This window comes from Egretta garzetta, unplaced genomic scaffold, assembly GCF_000687185.1.
Source record: "Egretta garzetta isolate BGI_Z169 unplaced genomic scaffold, ASM68718v1 scaffold533, whole genome shotgun sequence".
Lineage (NCBI taxonomy): Eukaryota > Metazoa > Chordata > Aves > Pelecaniformes > Ardeidae > Egretta > Egretta garzetta.
Window position 1 is genome coordinate 2,279,677 of NW_009259191.1, and position 22,154 is coordinate 2,301,830.

Sequence of the window (22,154 nt, forward strand, 5' to 3'; positions counted from 1 at the left end):
CTGCCCCGCATGGACCCTGTTCTGCCCGCCCTGGACCTGAGGTACCCGCTCCGCGTCGGGGAAACCGCTCAGGGAGGGTCCGCCGTGCGCTTCCTTGCCGCGGGGGGAGGACGCGGTGCGTGCCCCCAGCCCTCCGGCTGGCCCGATGCCGCTCCGCCAGTGCGGTTCTGGTTATAAAGGGCTGCGGGGCTGTGTTCCTGATCCGTGCTTGCCAAAAACTGGTGGAAACAGTGGGGCTTTAACAAAGTTGCCCCTTTCACAAGCCTAAATTAGGAGTTTGGTGGGCGTTTAGCTTTTAATGGGAATCAGTTGACTGTTGCTGGAATCATGGGAGTGCGGTGAGTTGCATAGAGGGCCGCCCTAAAAAAAGAGACGGTTCTTTCGTGGGAACTTGAGGAAATGCAAAGAAAGCACCTTGGTGAAGTTTGACGCTCCAAATACCTACAAAGGAAGTTCTTGTTTACTCGTTAAAAAGTGCTGAGGTATTTGCAGAATGATGTGGACTGTCAAATGTTTTGGGTTTTACTTAATATACTTGGTTTACACAAAAATATAATCCTGCTTCTGTAAATAAGTTTGCATAATTCCATACTAATTTCTCCAGGCCCCTGAAGTCTGGTTGCAAATTTTGCGCTGCATTATTTGAGTTAAGCCAAGGCTTTATTTCAGAAGTCTTCAAAGCTTAAGTGAATTGAATGCTGACTTTAAAAAGTGACTAAAACATGGCTTTTGGAAGCTGATCTGATGTTAAAGTTTGCAAAATCAAGATTTTCTGTGTGCCATGGGAGTTTCTAATGACTGATGACATTTTTTCTTTTCCTACAATATATCTAGAACAGCTTTTCCTTGAGCTTTATCTGCAAACTTGTATTTTGGCCTACACATCTTCCAAGATCACTTGAAGGAACTGTCAGGTGGAAAATGGAAGTTTTGTGTTGACTTTGTAGCTCATATCCTTGACAACTTCATAGAACAAAGTTTCTGCTTCACTGGCCTGTACCTGAAACAAAAAAAAGTACCAACAGTTTATGTGTCCTATTTGTTGTTCTTACAGTGTTTGCGCCTTCTTATAAATGCTTTTGAAAGTAAGCTTAATCCATTTTTCTTTCTTATTTCTGTGATCTTCTTCCCAGATTTGTTCCCGAAAGGATGGTCCCTTTCAGTTTCCCTCTGTCAAAGTGTGCGCTTTGGGACCCAGTCCCTATGGGTGATGTAATTGGCTCACATATTACCTATTACAGGTATGAATAACCATTTTTAAGCAGCTAATGTTTAAAGTAAATTAAGAATTGTATGATTCAAAGCCTCATTTTATCTTTTTAGTCTAGTGTATGACAAGGCACAAAGGAAAAAGAAACAACCGGTGTGTTCATTATAAGTAGATTGGGTTTTTCATCTGAAAGATTTGAGTTTCTGTGGTGTAACACAGCTGAGTGGGTTGAAGGTGCCTCCGTCTAAAGTAACTTATAATTTCTTTCTCTTTCCTTCCCATACAGAAAGGTGTAAAAGGAACTGCATATGTGAAGTTTTCTTTAACATGTTTTTCCTTGTCTCTAAATATTTACAGAGAAAAAAAAAATTTGACAAACTGGATACAGATAGCGTGCTTCAAGTAAAACTTAAAATTAAGCATTTTGCTTGCTTCAGGAACCTGGATTAAAATGCCAAAAGTTCTGATGGTTTTTAGAATGAGTCTATAGGGTCTAGAAGCAAATCTGAAGCACTTGTGAATTTCTAGGGCAGGATATTCCAAACCTGACTTGTAAAACAATGGAGGGTAAAAATCAATCCCTGTTACTTAAATGGGTAATTTTTATCTAGATGTTACAAAAATCTTGCTGTAGTAGTTAGAGCAGGTATATGCATATATGCGCATATAAAGGCGGACAGCCCTTACGTGCAGGTCAGAGGGGCCTCCACTTGTACTTGCCACATAATGTTCTTTGAGTTAACATTAAAACCTCCAGATTTCAACAAAGTTTAAAATAAATTATTTTTATTTTTATGGACGCACTGCACTTAGTTAATCTTGAGCAGGTAGGATATGAGCCATCATCACAGTATTCCCATAAACCAGTAGCTTCACTTTCAACTTTGACTTCTTTCCAAGTCAAAATCAGATAAGCTATCTCAAGTTAAAATAATGTTGATGCATTTAGTGCCCTAGATTCCAAACTTACTACCTTTTTTTTTTTTTACCAAGTAGTGATTTTATAGTTACCTAATCTTTCTCCATACTTGCATTCCTGTGTCACTGAGCCCAGTCTGCTGTTCCTTTAAGCATCCACGCTAAATAATATGCTAAAATGAGAGAAAACATCATCAAAATTAATTTAAGCTTTTTGGCCTATTCTTCTCTTTACATTTTTAGGAGACTTCTTAGAAGTTCTGTGTTTTGGTCTTAGCATTCCTAACTTCCATCTTCTATTAAAATAATTCACTTGGCACAAGAACTAGAGATGAACACAATGTTGCCCTTCTGAAAAAGCTCTTCTCTCTCCTTGCTGTTTATTCTCCATAGGAAAAAATGTTTCTCCTCTGATGTTGGTTTGCCGAACTAGTCAAGCTAAAGTATTCTTGTTGAGATGATTGTACAGAGCGTTCTGTGGAGCTGCTTCAGTTAAAATATGGATTTCTTGAATGTGAATAGTTGGGGTGATGCACAGAACAGAAGCTAAAATTCCATTGACATTTTAGACAATGTTGTTAATTCTTACGTTTTTGTTGTTTAGGGTTGTGGGCTGTTTCTGTGTAAGTTCTTTTTAAAGGACAAAAAAACTGTGGAAGCTATTGCAATATACTTATATTGCAATAAATACTTTTTTGAAAAGTATTTGAAAATAATTGGGGTCTTAAACTTTCTTATTGTCTCTTTTTTAGAAACCCAAAGTTATCTGTGATGGAGAAAACCTTGCGACTTGCCTATCGCCATGCTAAGCAGAATGAAAAGAACTTATTTTCCTGTTTTTTGCTTGGGACACTTGCAGTAGATGAAGGTAACTTTAAACATCAGGTAGACAGACAATATTGGTTAGTTGAGCATGCTGTTATCAAGGAGCCCGAGTTGTGTTTCTTGGACTCTGACTTTATTTATTTATTTATTTTAAAGATGGGGAAGGCATAACACTAACAATAGACCGCTTTGATCCTGGTCGAGAAGTCGCTGGTGGATCAGGCAAAATTCCAACTGCGTCTCTTCCTGGAGACTTTTTGATTCCATGTACAATTAATGCCTGGGGACCATCTTCAGATAATATTATAGTGCACAGTGCTGAAGATATCAGCTTGGCTTTCAAGGTAGGCAGCTCTCGGCAACTTTTGGGTCTCTTAAAAAATAAACTGTCTTCTAGGCAGGAGACTGGACTACGCACAGGGCTTGATTTCCAACCACCATCAATTTCAAACAGAGCAAAGTTGTGGTTAAAGCAGGACTATTTAGTTGGTTACGTGAAATGAGCTGCTTGGGTGTCATCGAAAAGTGTATCAGAAACTCTTAAAATTGGTGTTCACATGTGTTTAAGGGTCACACAGTGTTTAATCTTGGACTCAAATCTTGCTGTCTGAACAAAGTTTTTCAGCTGGTCTGACCACCAAAACCAGCAAGACAACAGTGATTGCAGCAAACTTGCTTAAAAAACAGCGTTTTCTTTCAAATCTATCATGAATGAGTTGTAATAGTTGCACAATTGTTGATAAAGTATTGCTAGGCAAGTGACTTACAAGAAAGCATGTAAAGCTTAGTTAGTAGGTTAGTAGTTATAGCTGGAATGTGTGCCTGTCACTTCTGTGCTCTGCTGTAGACATATAATCTAGTAAGTACACCTTCCATTCCTGTAAACATTTCCCTGTAGTTGTGGGTTTGTGTATGTTGTAATGCAAGTGTCCTGGTTTCGGCTGGGGTAGAATTAATTTTCTTCATGGTAGCTAGCATAGTGCTGTGTTTTGGATTTAGTACCAGAAGAATGTTAATAACACACTGATGTTTTTAGTTGTTGCCAAGTAGTGCTCAGACTACTCAAGGACTTTTTGAGCTTCTCCTGCTCGGCCAGGTGCATAACAAGCTGGGAGTACAGCACAGCTAGGACAGCTAACCCAAACTGACCAAAGGGCTATTCCATACCATATAACGTCATGCTCGGGGGGGGTTAGTCGGTCGGTCGGTCGCGGGCAGAATGGTCACAGCTCGGGCTGTGTGATCACGGCTCGGGGGGGAGTGATCGCTGCTCGGGACGGGCTGGGCATCGGTCAGTGGGTGGTGAGCAATTGCATTGTGCATAACTTGTTTTATATATTCTGTATATTCTCTTACCATTATTATTATTATTATTCTCTCTTATTAAACTGTCTCTATCTCAACCCACGGGTCTTACTTTTTTTCCTTTTCTCCGATTCTCTCCCCCGTCCCACTGAGGGAGGGGGGGAGTGAGCGAGCAGCTGCGTGGTGCTTAGTTGCCAGCCGGGTTAAACCACGACAGCAAGTAATGCTTACTTCATATCTAAACTTTCTCATGATGATACATACAGATGTTAAAATAAAATGTCTTGAATGCAAGTAAGAAAACTTGACAGATCACCTTGAGCCTTCTAGTTGCCTTTTATTAACTTTAATACCATTTAAGAAACCCCAGGTTTTTGAATACAACATAAAACAATGCTAAGCTATGCATAGCTTAATTTCAAGTGTATTTTACATTCGTTATATTTGGTATAGCCATGAGCTTTGGAGACCTGGGTTAACAGCTTTTTATACAGTGCCTACTGCAATAGTAGCTATGATGAATTATTTGAGTTCCTAGTGTAATACAGCTTGAATCACGCACAGTAGTCTTCATATGAAGACAGTTTAGCTTATTTAACTTTTCTCTTTTTCCCTACTTCTAGGGTCTGCAGCACAGTCTGTGCACTAAAGGATCGCTGGATCTTTCTAAACTGCTCACTGTTAGAGCTCACATTGTTTTCACAGAAAACCTGGATAATCTACATTTTAATTTTCACTGGGCTTCTATTACTGCAGCAAATACCTTGGAATACACCCCTGTGAAGTCTGTCCCCATTATTCCCACAGCCCTAGCAAGAAATTTGAACAGTCCTATGAGTATTGCACAAGTTCAAGGAACTTACAAGTGTGGGTGAGTAAAGGGTGACAGTAAAGCTGTCAAAGTTGCTTGGCAGTTTGTCGCATTTCCTGCAGCAGGTAGATGGGTGAGATCTCGACCAGTGCTTTGCTTTTTAGTAAATTAACTGGCATAAAAATAACATCACTTCCTGAACCTGGAAAAACTTAAAATGTTATACACAAGTAACAGGAAATGGGATGGGTCAGAAATGTTGACTGGTTCAGCAAGAATTTTTCTTGCTTTTGACTTCCGTAGAAGGATTGTCCTACCAGGGCCGGGACACACACCTCAAGTTAACATAATAAATACAAACAGCATCCAGCTTTTTAAACAATATCAGTGCTTGTCCTAGAATGAAAATCAGATGAATGTGAACCCAAGCTTTTTCTGTTAATCATGCTTATAAGATGGTATTGGTATCACCATTCTGACTGATAACTATTTTAGTAGGGTGAACTAAGGTTAGATGAGGGAAATAATTTGAAGCAACTGAATGTCATTTTATTTGGAGAGAGACCTTGTCAATGCCTCTCTGAAAGTTGCTCTGCAAATTTAACGTGATTTGCGCTTCTGGATTTGTTGTGAATACCATAATACTAAGCAGATTTTGTCTTTGATAATTCTTTGATACACAGGGAATTGATGAAAATCTGAGGAGATACTATAAATATGGAGAAAGAATAGTTTTGATTTTTTTTCTTCCAACTTTTTTTCTTACAGTTTTTTCTAAACTTGTATTTGTCTCTTCAGGATTTTTTTCTGAAAGACTGCCTTCCAAAATTCTAAAAAAAACCCCAACTTCTGCTTTCTTTCAGCTACCTTACTATGGACCAGACACGAAAATTGCTTTTGCTGCTCGAGTCTGATCCCAAGGCTTATGCTCTGCCGTTAGTTGGAGTGTAAGTGTTTGGCTCTGTTTCTACAGATTGATACACATCGATTTGAGATGTATTTGATGGATTACATAGTGGAAACTTGGTAATAGAACTGTCTCTAATTGGATATTTCTTCTTGCTTCTAGTTGGCTGAGTGGAGTTACTCATATCTGTAGTCCTCAAGTCTGGGCCTGTTGCTTGCGATATTTATTCAGTTCTTCAATTCAAGAAAGGCAAGTCACTTTTATCTATCAAACATACAAGCTATTGGCTGCCTAAAAATATATTCCATGGAAATGCATGGCAATGTGGGCTCTGATCAAAGGTATTTAATGGAATTCTGTGATTTATATGTTATATAGGAGGTAAGGCTGTTTGTTTTAATTGTTCTTTCTGGTTTTGACTTCTGCCTTATGAATTTTCTATGACTGAAGTGTTAGAAAGCTGGGCTGATATCTCAAAGACGGAAGAGGGTAAATATTAATATCATTAAGGTCACTGCATTTCAGTTTGAATAAGAAGCAGGAAACAGTAATTTAAATAGTGGTGGGGTTTTGGGTTTGTTTTTTAACTTTTCTTATGGGTGTTTTCTTTGACATAAGCTTTCTCCCTGGTTGTATCTGACCAACATATTCAAGCATATTGATATGCAGCTAATACTGTACATGTTATGCCTTCCTGCTAAATATTCAGGTTTTATAGTTTTTGCATGCTGATTTTTTTTTCACTGTGATGTTAGTAGATAATCATTCTTCATTCTCTACATCTTTTCACTTATAATATTTGCCAAGTTCTATTTATATGGAAGCTGGGAGGGAGTTCTGGTGTTCGTAGTTTAAAACTGCTCTTCAGGTAAATGAAACTTTAAAATATGCCTTATGCATAAGAATTTCTTCTGCTCAACAACGCTTGCTTTTAAATTACTAAATAAAACCACATTTGGTGAACAGATGTATCTGTAATTACAGAATAGACTTTTTTTTCCCCCTTAATTTAAATATGCCCAAATACAGATAAGAGCCCAATTAGATTATTAGATAGGCAAGTTAGATGCTTGACTCTCATTAACTTTCACTGATTCCATCTTGGAAGTGGATTAGGCAGATTTGATGAACCATGCAAACAGAATTAACCTCTGCAGACTAACTGCTTAATCTGTGCATCGTACACTTTTAACTCTTAAGTTGTAAGTATAATTTTAAGGTTGTGTGTGAATGCGATTTTCAAGCATCTTGTTCCTACTGCTTTCTTGGTCACAAATATTATTTAAAGAAAAAACACAAACACATGCATCCCCCTCAACAAGCAAGGACTACCTTTTCCTAGAAATGCACGTTATTTTCATTATCCTTGATCTTTTGTGTTAAATGTTGACTGTTGTTACTCACTGTTCTCAACCTGTAGAAAAAACTTGAATATAATTTTTCTTAAAAAAATCTGTTTGGTAACGAGCATTTTTAGAATGTTTAGGGATAACTGAAATACTAAATGTCTTTATAATACATCTTCAATGAATTATAAAAAAAACCTCAATATAATTTTTACAGATGTTTTCTTCTAAACTGTGATTGAAGTCTTCCAAGAATTTGTTTAAAGTACTAAGTCATCCTAAAGGTTTGAACTAGAACGTGGACGAATTGTTCCCATTTCTCTAGTTCGCTTTGATTCTTGCATGTGGCATCAGTCATAAGTCCGTCTACTCTATCTGTAGCTCAGTACCACTCAAAATGCAGTGATTCACCAGTTTGCTAAACTGTGTGATAGTTTGCTCAGTATATTGAGCAACTAAAGGCCTTCTTCCTGTTTCTTAAGGTTTTTTAAGATGTGGGTTTTTTTCTATTTTAGGGTTTTTTCAGAATCTAGGAGTTTTCTTATTGTGCTTTATTCATTGACACACAAGGATCCAGAGTTTTATGAGTGCGTTCCGTGCAGTGGACAGACTGAACTAGGGTTTCAGATCTTAACTTGCAATGAAACAGTACACCTCTTCAAAGTAAGTGGCTTGGTTTCCTACTGCATCATGGTACTTTAAAATTTGACTTTTAGTGTAAGTACGTAAAGGAGGAGTCACTATAATGTGACCAAAATGGAACTGCTATGTTTGAAAACGATATAGCTCTATAAAGCTACCTTTTTACAGTGACTATTGTAAATTCAGTTTGTCTCTCAAATTGAGGGATGACCTCCAAAGTCAGCAACTGCTCGCTTTTCTAATAGCATTAAGAATCTGTCCTTTAAAATGCAGTGTGCAGTGTTGGACTTGGTTAATGTTCCTTCTTACTAGTGACCTTTTGGCTTTATGAGCAGAGATTCTGATTTCCTATGGCATTTGTTAATCTGGTGTGCTATGTGCATGCTGGACACATCAACAACTGCTATGGGTGATGCACATCGTTGCTTTCTGGAGAGCAATGCTAGGTACTTGTGTTTTGCTTGCAGTTGAATGCAACAGGGAATTCAGTGATTGCTAATTCACAAATCTCTTGCTGCACTACAGTAACAAAGCAGGAACAATTTTGTCTTCGTGCAAAGCAACTCTTTGAAAGAATTTGATTATGCAATGTCTGGGAGATAACTAGTAAGGTTTGAGGAAATTCTAGGAAATTTCAGTTCATTAAGTGTTTTCCTAGGCTTATACAGAACCTGAAGTTGAATTGTTAATCTGCTCAATAAATGCTTTTATTCCCTGGCAGAGAAGCAGCTAGTGTAATATGTGTCCCGTGCTGTTTACTCTGTTCTCTTTCCAGTTAATTTTCCCTGTTCAGAGCTGCCTTCCCCCTTTAGCTTGGGTACAGCTTGGCTTTCTGAAGATGACAAGCCTCTTAAGAGGCTCACTTCTCTTGTCTCCAGGACTTGTTCAGCTGTGGTGTGTGAAACAGTATAGGAACAGTTGCTGTATAGTGGTGAAGGCTTGTGAAAGAGTATCTAAGCAGTTACAGCAAGGAAGCATCTGCTCATGGCTATAATTAGGCCAACTACTTTACAGAGTAGCAGGGGGAGCAGTGTTAAAACAGGAAGGGAAGTTGCCTGCCTCCTTGTAGTGGTGAAAGAATTGAGAATTGAAAGTAGAGGACAAGCAGCAAATAATCAGAAATAAACATACTTAAAACTATTTCTTTGGGAATAGTACTTCAGTGATTAAAAGTTGAAAGTTTCATTCTTCACAAGTACAGAAAATTTCATTCCAGAATGTTGAACCTTCAGACAAGAACCCTATCCAGTTTGAGTTGAGTGCAGAAAACCAAAATGCGGAAACTGAGTTCTTCAGCAGAGTTTGCAAGAAACTTCCTATCAGAAGGTAAATTTTCCAGATGTCATTTACATGCAAAAATTAAATATTTATTGGATGAGGTTTTTTGACCTCTGCTGTGCCAAGTGTCAGTTTAGCTGTGCATACAGTGATCATCTCGCATTAAAATCTGTGTATGTGCTTTTGTTTATTCGTAGAGTTAATATTCTTCAAGTAAGATGGTCAAGCTGACCACATCCCAAGAGAAACTACCTGTAGTTCTACTCTTGATAGTAGTGGTTGTAATTTATACAGTGAATGTTTCTAAAAAGGCTTCCTTAGTGATAGAGCTTAGTTCACTATATTAAGCTTTCTGTGAGATCTGCCCTTCGAAGCAAATCTCTAACTGAAATCTACTTAAGTTCGTAAAAATTCCTTTTTCTTTCAGACTTTTCAGAGGTGCGAGACCTGGATAGGTTGAAATGTGGGGATTTTTAAGAACCTGACTTATCCATCAAATTTGTATCTATGACTACAAGATGGCCTTTATTTTCCTTTAAACAATGTTACAGACTTTACTGTAGCACTCCCTATCTTTCTAATACAAATCAGTGTTAGAATGTCATTTAAAAGGTGTGTATGTCTGAGGGTGTAGGGAGGGAGGGTTGGTATCTTTTTGCCCAAAAGCAGCATTTGTATTTTCACTGTTTGATCTTAGAACTGTTTGCTGTGTGAACTCCCTAGCTAATGGGGGAGGAGATGTATAGCAGCTGCTGCTTGAAAAAAATTACGCTGATACTGCACTGTAGATGGCACAGTGAAAAATGTGAAGATTCATGTTACTGCCAAATCTGACAAGCAAACATCTTTAGTTTGATTTATGTTGGTTTTAGTCCTCCCCAAGGCTGTTCACCCAGCAAGTTATCAGCAAGCGATCACGACTCTGGTGTAGAAGATGAGGATTTATCCCCCAGACCAATTCCAAGTCCTCACCCAGTGAGTCAGCAGGTAACTAAGTAAATGATTGTTCTAGGCATCTCAGATGTGACATTTAGAGCAGCAAAACTCATTGTAAGGGGCCTGGAGAGTATAAAACTTCTGTCTCAAAATGCTAGTAGGGGAAAACAGAACTGAAGAAATGGTCCAAAAGTCCCAACTCCTGCTCTAGTTAACCTGCCTTTTTTCCAGGATTATAGACACTTTAATTCCTGTATATGCTAGGATTTGGGAACAGAGATAGTAGGTTCTACTTTGGGAATCTTGCTACCATCAAATGGAAGAGTTGCAAACACTCTCGTGTATTTGTGGGTAAATGACATAAAGATCTGCTGGTCTGTCCTTTTTTACTGAAGCATGTACAAATATAATAAAATAGCAGCCCTCATATAGCATAGGTCTAGAAGGATGTGACCATTGTCAATTATAAAATATATCCTGTTGCACCTATCTACTAGGTCTAAGCATAGTAAGAGGGAACATGTAGTCCACTTCTTGAAGGGGAAAGATCCATACTCTGAAATTTGCTCCAGGATGACATGGAACGTTCATTTGGTGGACATGGCTATTATGCTATATGAAAGAAATTTTATATTCTAAGAATGATCCTACAGATCTTGCTGCTTTTTCTGTATCTGAATTCTCCAATCTTTAGAAAATCATTCAATGTGTAGTGGGTTTGGAGCTGGTAATGGTCATATACTGATTTTAAGTGAAAACATTTTCTTTGATGAAATTCTGCATGTGAAGAACTGAAATATGATATTTTAAAATTATCTTAAACTTGCTTGTGTAATTGTCCCTTCAGGTTACCAGGATCTTTCCTTCAGTTCCTGAACTATCACTTGTTTTGGATGGGAGTTTCACAGAATCAGGACAATCATCTAAGCCTATGGGGGCTTCAAATGGTAAAAGTCTACCCTCAGCACTACATCAGCCTATTAAAAAGAAATGGTGCTTGGGATCTACATATTACCCCACCCAGCACTCTGAAGACAAGCAAAACTTTTCTGCTAATATGGGGGATCCCTCTTTGAGGCAATTACCAAACAATTTAAACCAGAAAATTCCAACTTCAAGGCCTTCCAGAGGAAAGCAAGCTCTACCACAGCAACAGTTGCACTGTAAGAAAGCTTGTCTTCAAGCAAGAAAAAGTTCTGGATCCTCTTCCCCTTCAACCCCTTGTAGTGGGCCTTCCCCAGATACATCTGTGCATCACCCCAGAAAGCCATCAGAAAGACTTGTATTAAATCCCAATGGAGTCACGCAGCAGGGAGAGCATCCAGTTAGAAGAACATCAATATCCAGTTCCAAGCAGCTTCCTGCTGTTACACAGCCAGTCCTCTACACCTCTGCTCTTTCATCACAGAGCTGCAAAAGACTGCCAGAACTTCAGATTCCTGTTCAAATGCCACCTTGCTGTCCAGCCAGCTCATGCAACTGTCAGTTTCCTGCTTCCATTCAATATAATCCGATAAACTCATGGCAAGGAATTGGTAAAATGAGCCCCAAACACGGAGCAGAAATCCAATCGGAAATGGCTCAACAGAATCCATATACAGTGCTCCATCAAAATATCACTTGTCCCAATATTTGCTGCAATCCAGGATATATGACAAGCAGCCCTATAAGCATGGCATATCATGGGAAAATGGGGAACTGTTCTCTTGACAATAGCTTATCACCTGGAGTAAGACTGCCTTCAAGTGCAAGCCCCTCTAGTCCGCAGTTTTGTGCGGCCCACTCACCGTGCCTTCACATGCCCGCCTCTAAAGCGGGATCAGATAACGGAATGATGGGATTATCGCCAGATGCGTACCGGGTTCTTACAGAACAAGATAGACAACTCAAATTACTTCAAGCTCAGGTTTGTGGAGATGGCAGCTTTCTCCTTTGCCCCCAGAAGATTGCAACTGAAATATGCTTTAGATATAGTTGCTGTACGTAAAATCAAGCTCTCAAAGCACCGGTTACGTGTGAGGGAGGGAAACCCCTCCTTATGGTACAAATGCAGCCTTTACTGCTACCGTATTTCTTTGTGGAGCTGTGAACTAATCGGTGAACAGGGTGGATGTAAATACCAGGGTGAAGATTGGGCAACCTTAATTTTATCATTTAAGTGCTTAGTTTTGTAATTAATACAAAGTTGGTAAGTCGGTAATAATAGGCTTTGTATATGAGTGAAAGGGACAGAGAATACTTCCAACAAGTGTAGGGCAAATAGGATTTACTCAAGTTGTCTTGATACAGTTCTGCCAACGTGCTTAAAGCCTCTTCTTGGCTAGCTCTGCCGACATCAAAATTGATGTTCTGATTTATGCTGCATGCACTTCTGAGAACTGGAAGGTTATCAGACATCTGTGGCAGTGCAGCCTGGATTCAAATCCAGACCTTAGAGGAGCCCAATTTAGTAATTCACTTTTGCCTATTATACTTTGTATTTTATTGTATAAATTGTAACTTTCTGATAACCGTTACAGATCCAGCGCTTATTGGAAGCACAAGCGCGTCAAGCTTGTTCCTCTGAACCAGCTGCAGCTAGCCATGCTCTGCAGCCCGAGAAGCAAGGGGACCTTGTTTCTATGGAAACACAGACCTCACTGGGTTCACCCATGAGGAAAAGTGTGAGCATTGCTGTGAGCACAGGTAACACTTTATTCTTTAAAAATAGACTGGCATCACTTTTTCTGGATGTTTCTGGGATTTGTTTGGGTGTGGAGGGAATGTTTTGCAGAAATGCTGAACGTACACAAACGTGCACGTAGATACCAGCTAAGTTCTCTAGGTGTTCTTTGCAAGTTTAGGCTGGAGCTACTTTTGTGTTTGGGCTGCAATGGCAGTGATTGCCATCACTGGAAGAGTTATTTTCCCAATAGCTTTAGCAAGGTCTTCTATTTTAAATCATGCCTTACTGAAAGAAAAAATCCATGTTTTTTTTTTTTTTAATTAATACACTGTTTTTAAAAGTAATAGCTTCTATCCCATCTGGTGTTCTTTTAAATATATTATTGATAGGTTTTGTAAGTCATGTGTTTACATGCACGGAGAAGAGACTGTATTTGCTTTAATTTTAGCAAGTTATGCAGCTGTGTCTGTGAAGTTACATATTAATATAATGGTTCCTGTTAAATGCATGGAAATATTGTGGTTAGTCTGGAGGAAATTTTCAAACTGGCTCAAGGTCAATGCATTAAAATGCTTTAATACAACCATTTATTTTCATCAAGTATGCTTTGGAAGAAACTAGGAATTGAATGATATTTTGGCAACTCATAGCTGTTCTAAACCCTAAATCACTTTTAAAATGGTTAAAAGAAACCCTGAATATGAGGAAATGATTCCTCTAGCTTGACAGAGCCAAAGGGTCTCAGAAGATAGTAATGACTTTCCTTAAATGGGTACATCTCTAATTCTCTTCTAGGTGCTAGCTTATTTTGGAATACAGCCGCGGAAAAACAAGACGACTCCATACCACAAGGAAAAAAAGAGGACGAAGAGATTTCTAAGGAAGACATAAGCATTTCAATTAATGCTGAACAAGATGCAAGTAACACAAGTATTGCTTCTTCCTTAAAGGTGGTTGACATGCCCAGCTTTGTAGACAGTATTCATCTTGTGGAAGAAGGAACTAATCAGAACACTCTCCAGTAAGTAAGCAGAGATATCTTGTGTTCACATAATAAGCTGAACTGCCTTTCATAAGTTACCACTTTCATAATTATTTTTTTCAGGAATTATAAATAGTCACCCGACTTCAGTTGTTGTGTTCTTTCCCTTCTTTGTTTTTTAATTATGCTTCAAATTGTACAGCTCACCAAAACACAGTTGCCTTTATAGAGTCTGCATTTATCAGTCACGCATGTTTAGCTAGCCTACCTATCGGCAGCAGCTGATGGCAAAAGCCTTTAACTTGGAAAAGCATGACAGTGCTGGCAGCATTCCCTTTCTTACCTTAAATCCTTGGGGGGGGGGGCGGGGAAGGGGACGCTGCTGTAGGCAGTTGTTTTCCTACAGTGGCTTTTCTCTGTCAGCATTCAGAACCCTTTCAATTCTGAGGGGCTTAAGATGAGGGGTTTATGTGATTATATGACTGCTCCCTGAATTTCTCTACGTTTTACACCTAATTACTTTGTGTGTAACGATTCAGGTACCAACTTCACTGCTGTTAATTATTTTTAAGCTCGGATTCTTTATAGTGCAATGACTAATCTCAGACTAATTTGGGAAGTAATTTTCAAAATATTTTTAATTATCTAGATGGATGTTATTTTTACAGAGGGAATAGTTCAACAATTTAGCTCTTTTAATGATCTAATATTCTCTAAGAATAAAAGGCCAAAGGAGGGCGAATACCCTTCCTGTTAAATTGCGTTTCTAGGATAATCATATTGGGAAAGATGATGATAATTAAGCTATAACTTAAATATTTATAGTCCTTGATTAAGGTATTATCTGCAAACATATACTACTACCATAAATGTTACTGATTCAAATCGGTCTTTTAAACATTGTATTTTAGAGAGATGCCATCTTCAGGTTTTCTTCAACTTGGATTCATGAACCTTTAAAATAGCTGTATAAGTATCTTACAGTAAGAATGTAAAGCATCACAGAGATTTCTTTGAGCAGGAGGGGAGCATTTTTGGGAATGATGAATAATTGCTAATGTAGCAGTAACTGATAACCTACATTGACTATCTAGTATGTCACGTGATTTAAATCTTATCACTTTCAACACGGGCAATTGATCAGTTGAGTTCTGAAATTCCCTTATCTTACACTTGTCTCCTGAGGAGGAACAGGAAGGGGGAGGAGGGTTGCTTAAGGGTCTCCTCGGGATGATAGCACTATTGATATGTCTGGTCTCCAAAGGTTTATGTGATGCACACACCAGCTAGCCGAAGGGGATGCAGAGCATTGCACTGTAACTCATTCTAGAATATTTACCCTTTTTATCTGGAAACTTCAGGATAGATTATTGTTCTTCTTTCTCATCAGCTATTGAGAAATATTTCAACTAGGTTTTTGTTCTCAGTTCATGATACTCAGTGTGCATTGTGTATGTGTGTACTCGTAACAGTGTCTTTGAGAAGTTTTTAAGCTACCACAGGAATCTCATTATCAGTTACTCACTTTGGTAAAAACAGCTTCTTGAATAAGTCATGTTTCAAAACATATGGAAGACTCCTGAAGGCTTTTAAGTGTCCATGAAGATGCTGAAAACATAAGACAAACTCCAAATTGTTAATAACTTCAATTTAATCTGCTTTAAGGTTAAGTCCTAGAGTGTTACTGCGTTTTGACTAGTCCAGAGAAGCCATTGCCACTTCCAAATAATCTTTTGAAAAACTAGTCAGGCTGTCATAGTTTCACATTGCGGGGTGTATTTCCTCAGTCCTCAAATAACTTCTGAAAGAAAATGAATGCAGAAAAGAGCAAAGCCTCCTGCAGAGGACAAACCAAGAAATGTTAGGATCTGTTTCTAGTACTTGATTTTTCTCCTGTTCTGGTGTTCATGAAAAGACAAGGTACCCGTAGTGATATTTCTGCTTTCTCTTTCGAGGAAATATCTAGCTATCTCGGTGTTCTCTTTCAGAAATGGAAATGTTTCCCCGGCACTTGTTCGCAGTTCATCCTTGGAAGAAAGTATTAGCGTGTCTTTACAAAAAGAACCAACAGAGGGAGCCAGCAACTATGTGGTGGTAACAAGTGAGCAAAACTCAGAGCCACCCGCCTCGTTGCTGCCTCGGCATCCATCAGAGGATCAGAAGCTTTACCAGGACTTACTGGTAATTCATTTAAATTTGATATTCTGCACTGAATGCAAAAATCAAAACAGCACACTGCTGAAGTTTTGATGTGGTATTGGCATGAATGAAAATGGTGTGCGGTTTTCAAGTTCACATGTTGTGCTCTGTATAAAAGTTCCAAGTTTGTGGTTCTTAATTTTTTTTCAAGGTTTAAGTGGTTATTCTGTACTTCACTCTTCCATGTGTACACGGAGTACTGTCTGCTGCCTAATAAATAATAATTCTTCAGTTAAAAGATAAAGTCAGTTGGTAACTTCCCCACTTAGCACCCTTGACAATGGCACAGCATTTTACCTTCAAGTCCCTTAAAGGGCAAATGCTTTAATTTTGAGGAGTGTCAGTATGTGACATGTTTAAATTCAGACTCTTACAGAAAGCTTGAAATGTAAGATATTACAGTGTTTGACTACACCGCTGTGAGTTTACATGATTGCATCTGAACTGAATCTGAATTTGGTGTGTTTGTCCGAACAAGCTGTTAACCCATCTAGTTGTATTTTGAGTTGCATAAGAACAGACTAGGATTTTTGGTTTTGACAACTCTTGCATGTCATGATGTTTTTTCTCCTCTACTCCCTTTTTCTGTAGGGCCAAGTAAACCACCTCTTAAAGTCCTCAGAAGAGCAAGATAGCTTGCCTGTTAAAGCAGGATTTGTTAATGATGATGGTCCTAAGGTTCAGAATACTGACGATAAAACAGAAATGGCTTCAGAGACTGAGACGGGAACAGTGGATAAAGAGAGTGTGATTAGTGCTACACTGAAACAACTGAAGAGTCTTGGAGTGACAATTGACTCGCCTGGCAAAATGAAGAAAAATACACACAAAGTGGAGAATGCCAGGTAAAATACGGGTTGTTTTGAGTAGCAATTTGTAGATCCAACCAAAAATGAAGATTGGCTCAATGAGCAAAGAGAAGGGACTGTTCGCTGCCACTGGGGATTTGTTTGGCAACTTGATCCACATTTCCCACAAAGATGAAATACTGGCTCATGCTATGGGTATTTCAGATAGGTTTAAGAGCTCTGCTAGCAAAACTCAGATTATTTAAATATAACATAAGTAGCTCTAGCTGTTAGAGCATCTGATGATTCTTAAAATACTGTGCATGCAGTAGCACACAATTCCCTAGAATAATAATGAAGCTGCTTGAGTAATTTCAATCCTTTGGGCTATGTCAAAGTATTCCAGAGAAACACTGGACTTGGGAGGCTGAGTGTTAAGCAGCTATATATTTTGTCGCTGCTTCTTAACCCTTGTCTTGCACTTCACCATTATAAGTGAAATTACTTATGGCTTTGATATATAATCAAAACTGGTTCTGTCCTAATCACTTGTTATTGTGAGTGCTTTGACTTGAAACAGGGAGGCTGCAGTGGCTGGGGAGGGAAACAGCCTTGATGAAACAGAAGAAGGAGCAGAAGTAATTTCTGAAGAAGGTGTTTGAGGCACAGGAATTTACTTACATAGCTGTTTAGGCACAGGCTGACTGCCTGGTACAGCTTCACTTTCATCCTTACTGTTTTCCTGATACTGCTATATAACTGTTAGGTAAACAAAAAAATCTAACCATCTCCTAATTAATCTTCTCTTCAGCTATGTGTCAAAGACTGTTTACAATCATACAGTTTCTAAGCTCTTTTCTCTCCTTTTCCCCTGAATTTCACCAGGCATTTTTCTGGTATTTCTGGGCTACCTTGCTGGCTGGAGAGTCTGTCAGTATTCTTTTAATGTCAGTAATATGCTAATAAATGAGCCCATGAGACAACACAGGATTTCTTGGGGGTTTTTTCTTCGAACTTGGGGAGTGGAGTATGCTTCTTCCTTCTGCTGCTTTCATGACTGATAAACAATTCTGAGAAATGGTCTATAGCTCAATGGAGAGGGAAACAACAGTGCAACTCCACAGCATAATTAGTGGCTGTTCATCTGAGCCAGGAGTGTACTCTCTCGAAGCAAACTTCAAAATCTGGGCTCGGCAAAATGGGAAGACTCTTAACTCTCAACACTGGAAGTTTGGGTCTATGAACTAGTATATGACGTGTACTAAATGCACTGGTTTATAACCACTACCAGTGTACCAGAGCTTGTCCTTTCAGTCCTTAAGCTACACACCTCATATATGCAAGAAATTGGTGTACCAAGCAACAGAACGAATTAACATTTCCCTTACTGAAGGATGCCTTAAAAACTAGAACCTTGTAGGCTTCTGGAAACAGATGCTTTGTCAGAGTTCCTGTAAAAATGCTGGAATTGGCATGCATTGGGAAAGGGGAGATCTTCTTTGTCTCTGTCACTGGGCTTGTATCTTCTACCTAGGTATAAATTTTGGGTTGGATGGCAGCATCTGGAGTCTTAGGGCCAGAGGCATATAATATCACACTCACTGGTGAGAATAGACCAAGAGCTCAAACCTGCTTTAAAAACAAAACCAGCTCTGAAACCTGCTAGAGGCAGGCTCTTCATACGAGGGTTGTGGTTAGTGTTGAGTCAGAAGGGAATACCACTGACTCTCTAACACGGTATTTGGATACTGTTGGTGTGAGTAGCTGGAGAGCTGCTTTTGTGTACGTGCGGAATGTCTGACCTCGGTGCTGAGCAGCCTGATCAAGCCACGGTGTTCAGAAGGAAGGAGAAATCAGTCTGGCAAGCAAAATGAAATTATCAGGTTATATTGTAGAACACGTACTTTTTCTGTAACACTAACTTTTTGATGCTCTATTTCAGCATCTTGGCGTGCATAAATCCTGAAGCAGTGGTTTCTGGACTAAATTACATGTCGTTTGCCAATGTCAGCATGTATGGCTTAACTCCTAATGTTGTTGATCTGAGCATGGAAGCAAACGCTATTGCACTCAAGTATCTCAGTGAAAATCAGTTATCTCGGCTCTCTTTCAGTCGCTCAGGCCAAAATCAGCCTGCAGATTTCTCTTTCCAAGACCTGTTGCATACAAATATGGACAAGAGCATGGTGGGTCTTAGCTTAATTTCGCCAAACAATATGTCTTTTGCAACCAAGAAGTACATGAAGCGATACGGGCTGATACAGGGCAATGACAGCAGTGAAGATGAAGAGGAACTGCAGGTTCAAGCTGGCAGCTCTGGCGCTGTCAAAAGTGAAAGCACACTGGACAAACACTGTTCCCCTGTGTTGGATGGCTTCAACTGCTGGACTGAATTATCCAAAAGAATCGATGGAAGACTTCCCATTCATCTAAAATGTCACAGCAGAGAGTTGACTACTAATGCTTCTCCACCAGAATTAAATAGCCCTGTATTAAGAAATATTACAAATGAGATTTTTCCGCCCAGAGCAGATCAAGCAGATGGAAACTCAGTTCAGATTTTAAAGGATTTAAAATCAAAACCCAGATTGTTTCCTGGGAGAGTTGAATTCACTGAACAACCTGGCAGGAAAGATGAAGGAGATATTCAGGTCTTCCCGGGAAATCCGCATTCTCCAGCCCTTGAAACGTTAAACCAGTCAAACAGCATGAATTCTGTTGGCACCATTCTTGACGTGAAACAACTCAGGCAGTTGCCAAAGTTGTTCTGAGCATCCCCTGAGATGGCTGGCAACCACTGTTTCAAATCTGAGAGGGACCCTGCCATAAAAGGCTACAGGAAACCAAGGATTAAGCTGTCTTTGAAGAGGTTGCTCTGTTGTAGCAATGTAAAACGTGCAGAACTGAGTTTTCAGCCCCACTTGGGGACGGACACCTCTAAATGCCTGGTTGAGTCAGTGCTGAGCAGCACTGAAGTACGTGTGCACTTTTTTTTTTTTTACAGTTAGGCATGATTTTAAAGTATCTAAAAGGTGAATCAACTGGCGCCCGAGACGTGCTCTTAATATACTTTTAACAACGATGTGTATTTAAATGTTCTTCTATTGACTTTTTTTATTTAAACACTGACTTTTACCTGTTTGTGCCAACTGTGAGCCATTGATATTGTGTGTGGCAGAGCAGGGATAACAGAGTTAAAGCACTAACTTCTAGAAATTTCCTGAAATGGTTGGATTACTGTGTGGGGGGGTTGTGTCTGGTGGAAAGGGAAGTATAACCGTGGCTTTACTTTGCATAAAATTATTTTGAATTCAGCCAAAATGGCACATACAACTTTCTGTATCATGAAATCTTGGAAGGAAATTGGAAAAACTAGCACTTTTTTAAACTTTTGTGATTTTTTTTTTTCTAAATTTTCTATTTATTTAAGAAGTACATATTGCTCAAATGTCAAAGATTCCATTAAAAAAAAAAAATCTTCAGTTGTCTGATGTAGCCTTTATTTAAGATGTTTGCCGCTTCCCAGTCACTGTTTAGAATGGCTAACTGCAAGTGCGAGGATGTCTCTTGCCACCGGACGCTTGAAGAATTCCAATACTGGGTGGTGGGGTAAGCAAAAAATAATTGGTTTTACTTTGTTCTGTATTAACATACAAATATCCTGTCATCAAGCGTGACAGTCCATTAATGAAACGACCCTTTGCCATCACCGTGTGATGATAATACTGCAAAAGTTGAGGAATTCAGTTGTTACTAACGGTTCCATGTCTGTTAAGCCTTGGACCTTTGTTCAGTTTTTAGGTGTAGTTGATATTTTTTGTGGTTGCCAGTGCGTTGTCTTGCGTGACGCAGTGACCGGGTGGTGCTGGAAGCCCCAGGTGCCCAGTGCGGGCTGGGACAGCTCTGCCCGCCTTCGGCTGTGGACGCGGCTGGGTGAGCATGGCTGTGGTGTAACGCGCCTCTGTCCTGGCCTCTCGGTCTTGGAAATGCGACAGCTTGCGCTGGAAGCTGCAATTCCTTCCCCTTCCCACCATTCCTGACAGGAGGACGGTGCGGAATGACAGTCGAGCCATCTCTTTTCCCGCTGGCTGTAGCTCATCAGCGTGCTCGATGCTCTAGCGGGAGTTTGAAGGAACAAGCTCAGCCTATGGTGCGGAGCTTGTCTTTCCTGCTCCAAGGGTGTTAGAGACTAAAACACCCCACGCCCAAGTCCCAGGCCTTTCCCATTCAAATCCAAAGGACTGCACTGTTAATTTGTGGAATGTTTGAGTGGGCGCTAATTGCTAATTAATTTCTTAAAATGACATGAGAGTCTTTTTCCAGCATCTACCCCTCTTGTGGGCCTTTGTGGATTAAGAATCGGGGGTGAAATAAGCCATTTGCTATTTCGGAGCCAGCGCAGAGAGAGGAAGGCAGCAGCTCCCTTCAAGCCCTGTCGGAATTTCTCTCCTCTCACGCAGCCTCTTCCATCAACAGGAATATTTGCTTCCTTTCAGGAAAGGTGCTATTTTGCTGTGCTGAAAAATAAAACCTTTCTCAGTCCCGGGATCTCCCCTGGATCAGGCACAAGCCTATTATCTGGCAGCACATTTTCTGCTGAATCAGTCAAAAAACAGTTAATGTTTTTGAACATTCCAGTGAGATGAATGAGGCAATTCATACCTCTGAGCTATTGTTGTGGGGTTTTGTTCTTTGTTTCCTATTGTAAAATGTCTGGAAACACAGGAAGATGACAGTTGTACTGGTCAATATTTTAAAGACTTTCTTCAAATGCTGGAGGGCTAGAAACCATTTGAAAACAGAAGCCAAACTCCTTCCATGCAGCTCGGGACAAGGGTGTGATGTTCTATCAAGTTATACAAATCTCAATCCCTGGACAGCAACTCCTGAGCGAGTGAAACAATCATTTACTTGACCAAAACAACAAAAATACCCACCCTTCCATAAAGCGGCTTTTCCTTTCGCTAGTAGTGCTGAGTAATTTCAAGATGCCTGGCTTTTTTTTTTCCTGAAGCTACGCCAGCTGGGAGTCGAAAATGAGCAATGGGGACCCAAGGCGAGCGCTGGCTCGATCGCAGGTTCAGGCAATGACACGTGTGGAGGTCTGAGGCTTTGCTGTCGGCTCTTCTTTTTGGCTTCTGTTGTTCCCAGCCGTGCTTCGCTGTAATTAAAGGAAGATATTTACAGTGCTTGCTTGAAGGGCCTTGGGCCTGCTCGGAGCATCACTCTGCCATATAATTTTGGTGCTCCCAGGGCTTGCCACCTCTTTGCTCTGTGAAAGTGTGGAGAGGGGCCAAGCTCTGGGTTGCTTGGCGGGAGTGGGAAGCCCACCCTTGGCAGGA

At 39.8% G+C, this 22,154-nt stretch overlaps 1 protein-coding gene across 3 annotated transcripts; it reads left to right on the forward strand.

The window, feature by feature from the left end:
* Positions 1-6: 6 nt before the first annotated feature.
* STIL (STIL centriolar assembly protein) lies at positions 7-20,183 on the forward strand. 3 transcript variants are annotated; one of them, XM_035891349.1, is made up of 16 exons: positions 7-41; positions 1,134-1,241; positions 2,881-2,996; positions 3,110-3,297; positions 4,882-5,129; positions 5,933-6,016; positions 6,139-6,225; positions 7,838-7,985; positions 9,181-9,290; positions 10,115-10,229; positions 11,026-12,084; positions 12,698-12,863; positions 13,639-13,864; positions 15,814-16,006; positions 16,616-16,869; positions 18,755-20,183. In XM_035891349.1, the coding sequence occupies exons 1-16, from the start codon at positions 10-12 to the stop codon at positions 19,581-19,583; spliced, it is 3,963 nt and encodes a 1,320-aa protein (XP_035747242.1). In that variant the 5' UTR covers positions 7-9; the 3' UTR covers positions 19,584-20,183. The 3 variants fall into 3 exon arrangements, with proteins under 3 accessions (XP_035747242.1, XP_035747243.1, XP_035747244.1); XM_035891350.1 differs by lacking the exon at positions 5,933-6,016; XM_035891351.1 differs by lacking the exons at positions 7-41; positions 1,134-1,241; positions 3,110-3,297 and having other exon boundaries at positions 2,930-2,996.
* The last annotated feature ends 1,971 nt before the right edge of the window (positions 20,184-22,154 follow it).

Excerpts from the sequence above, each read along its gene's own strand:
- STIL (XM_035891349.1), top strand. The coding sequence starts at position 10 with ATGGACCCTGTTCTGCCCGCCCTGGACCTGAG. Across the intron at positions 1,242-2,880 it reads TCACATATTACCTATTACAG|AAACCCAAAGTTATCTGTGA; the intron begins GTATGAATAACC and ends TCTCTTTTTTAG. Across the intron at positions 7,986-9,180 it reads AAACAGTACACCTCTTCAAA|AATGTTGAACCTTCAGACAA; the intron begins GTAAGTGGCTTG and ends ATTTCATTCCAG.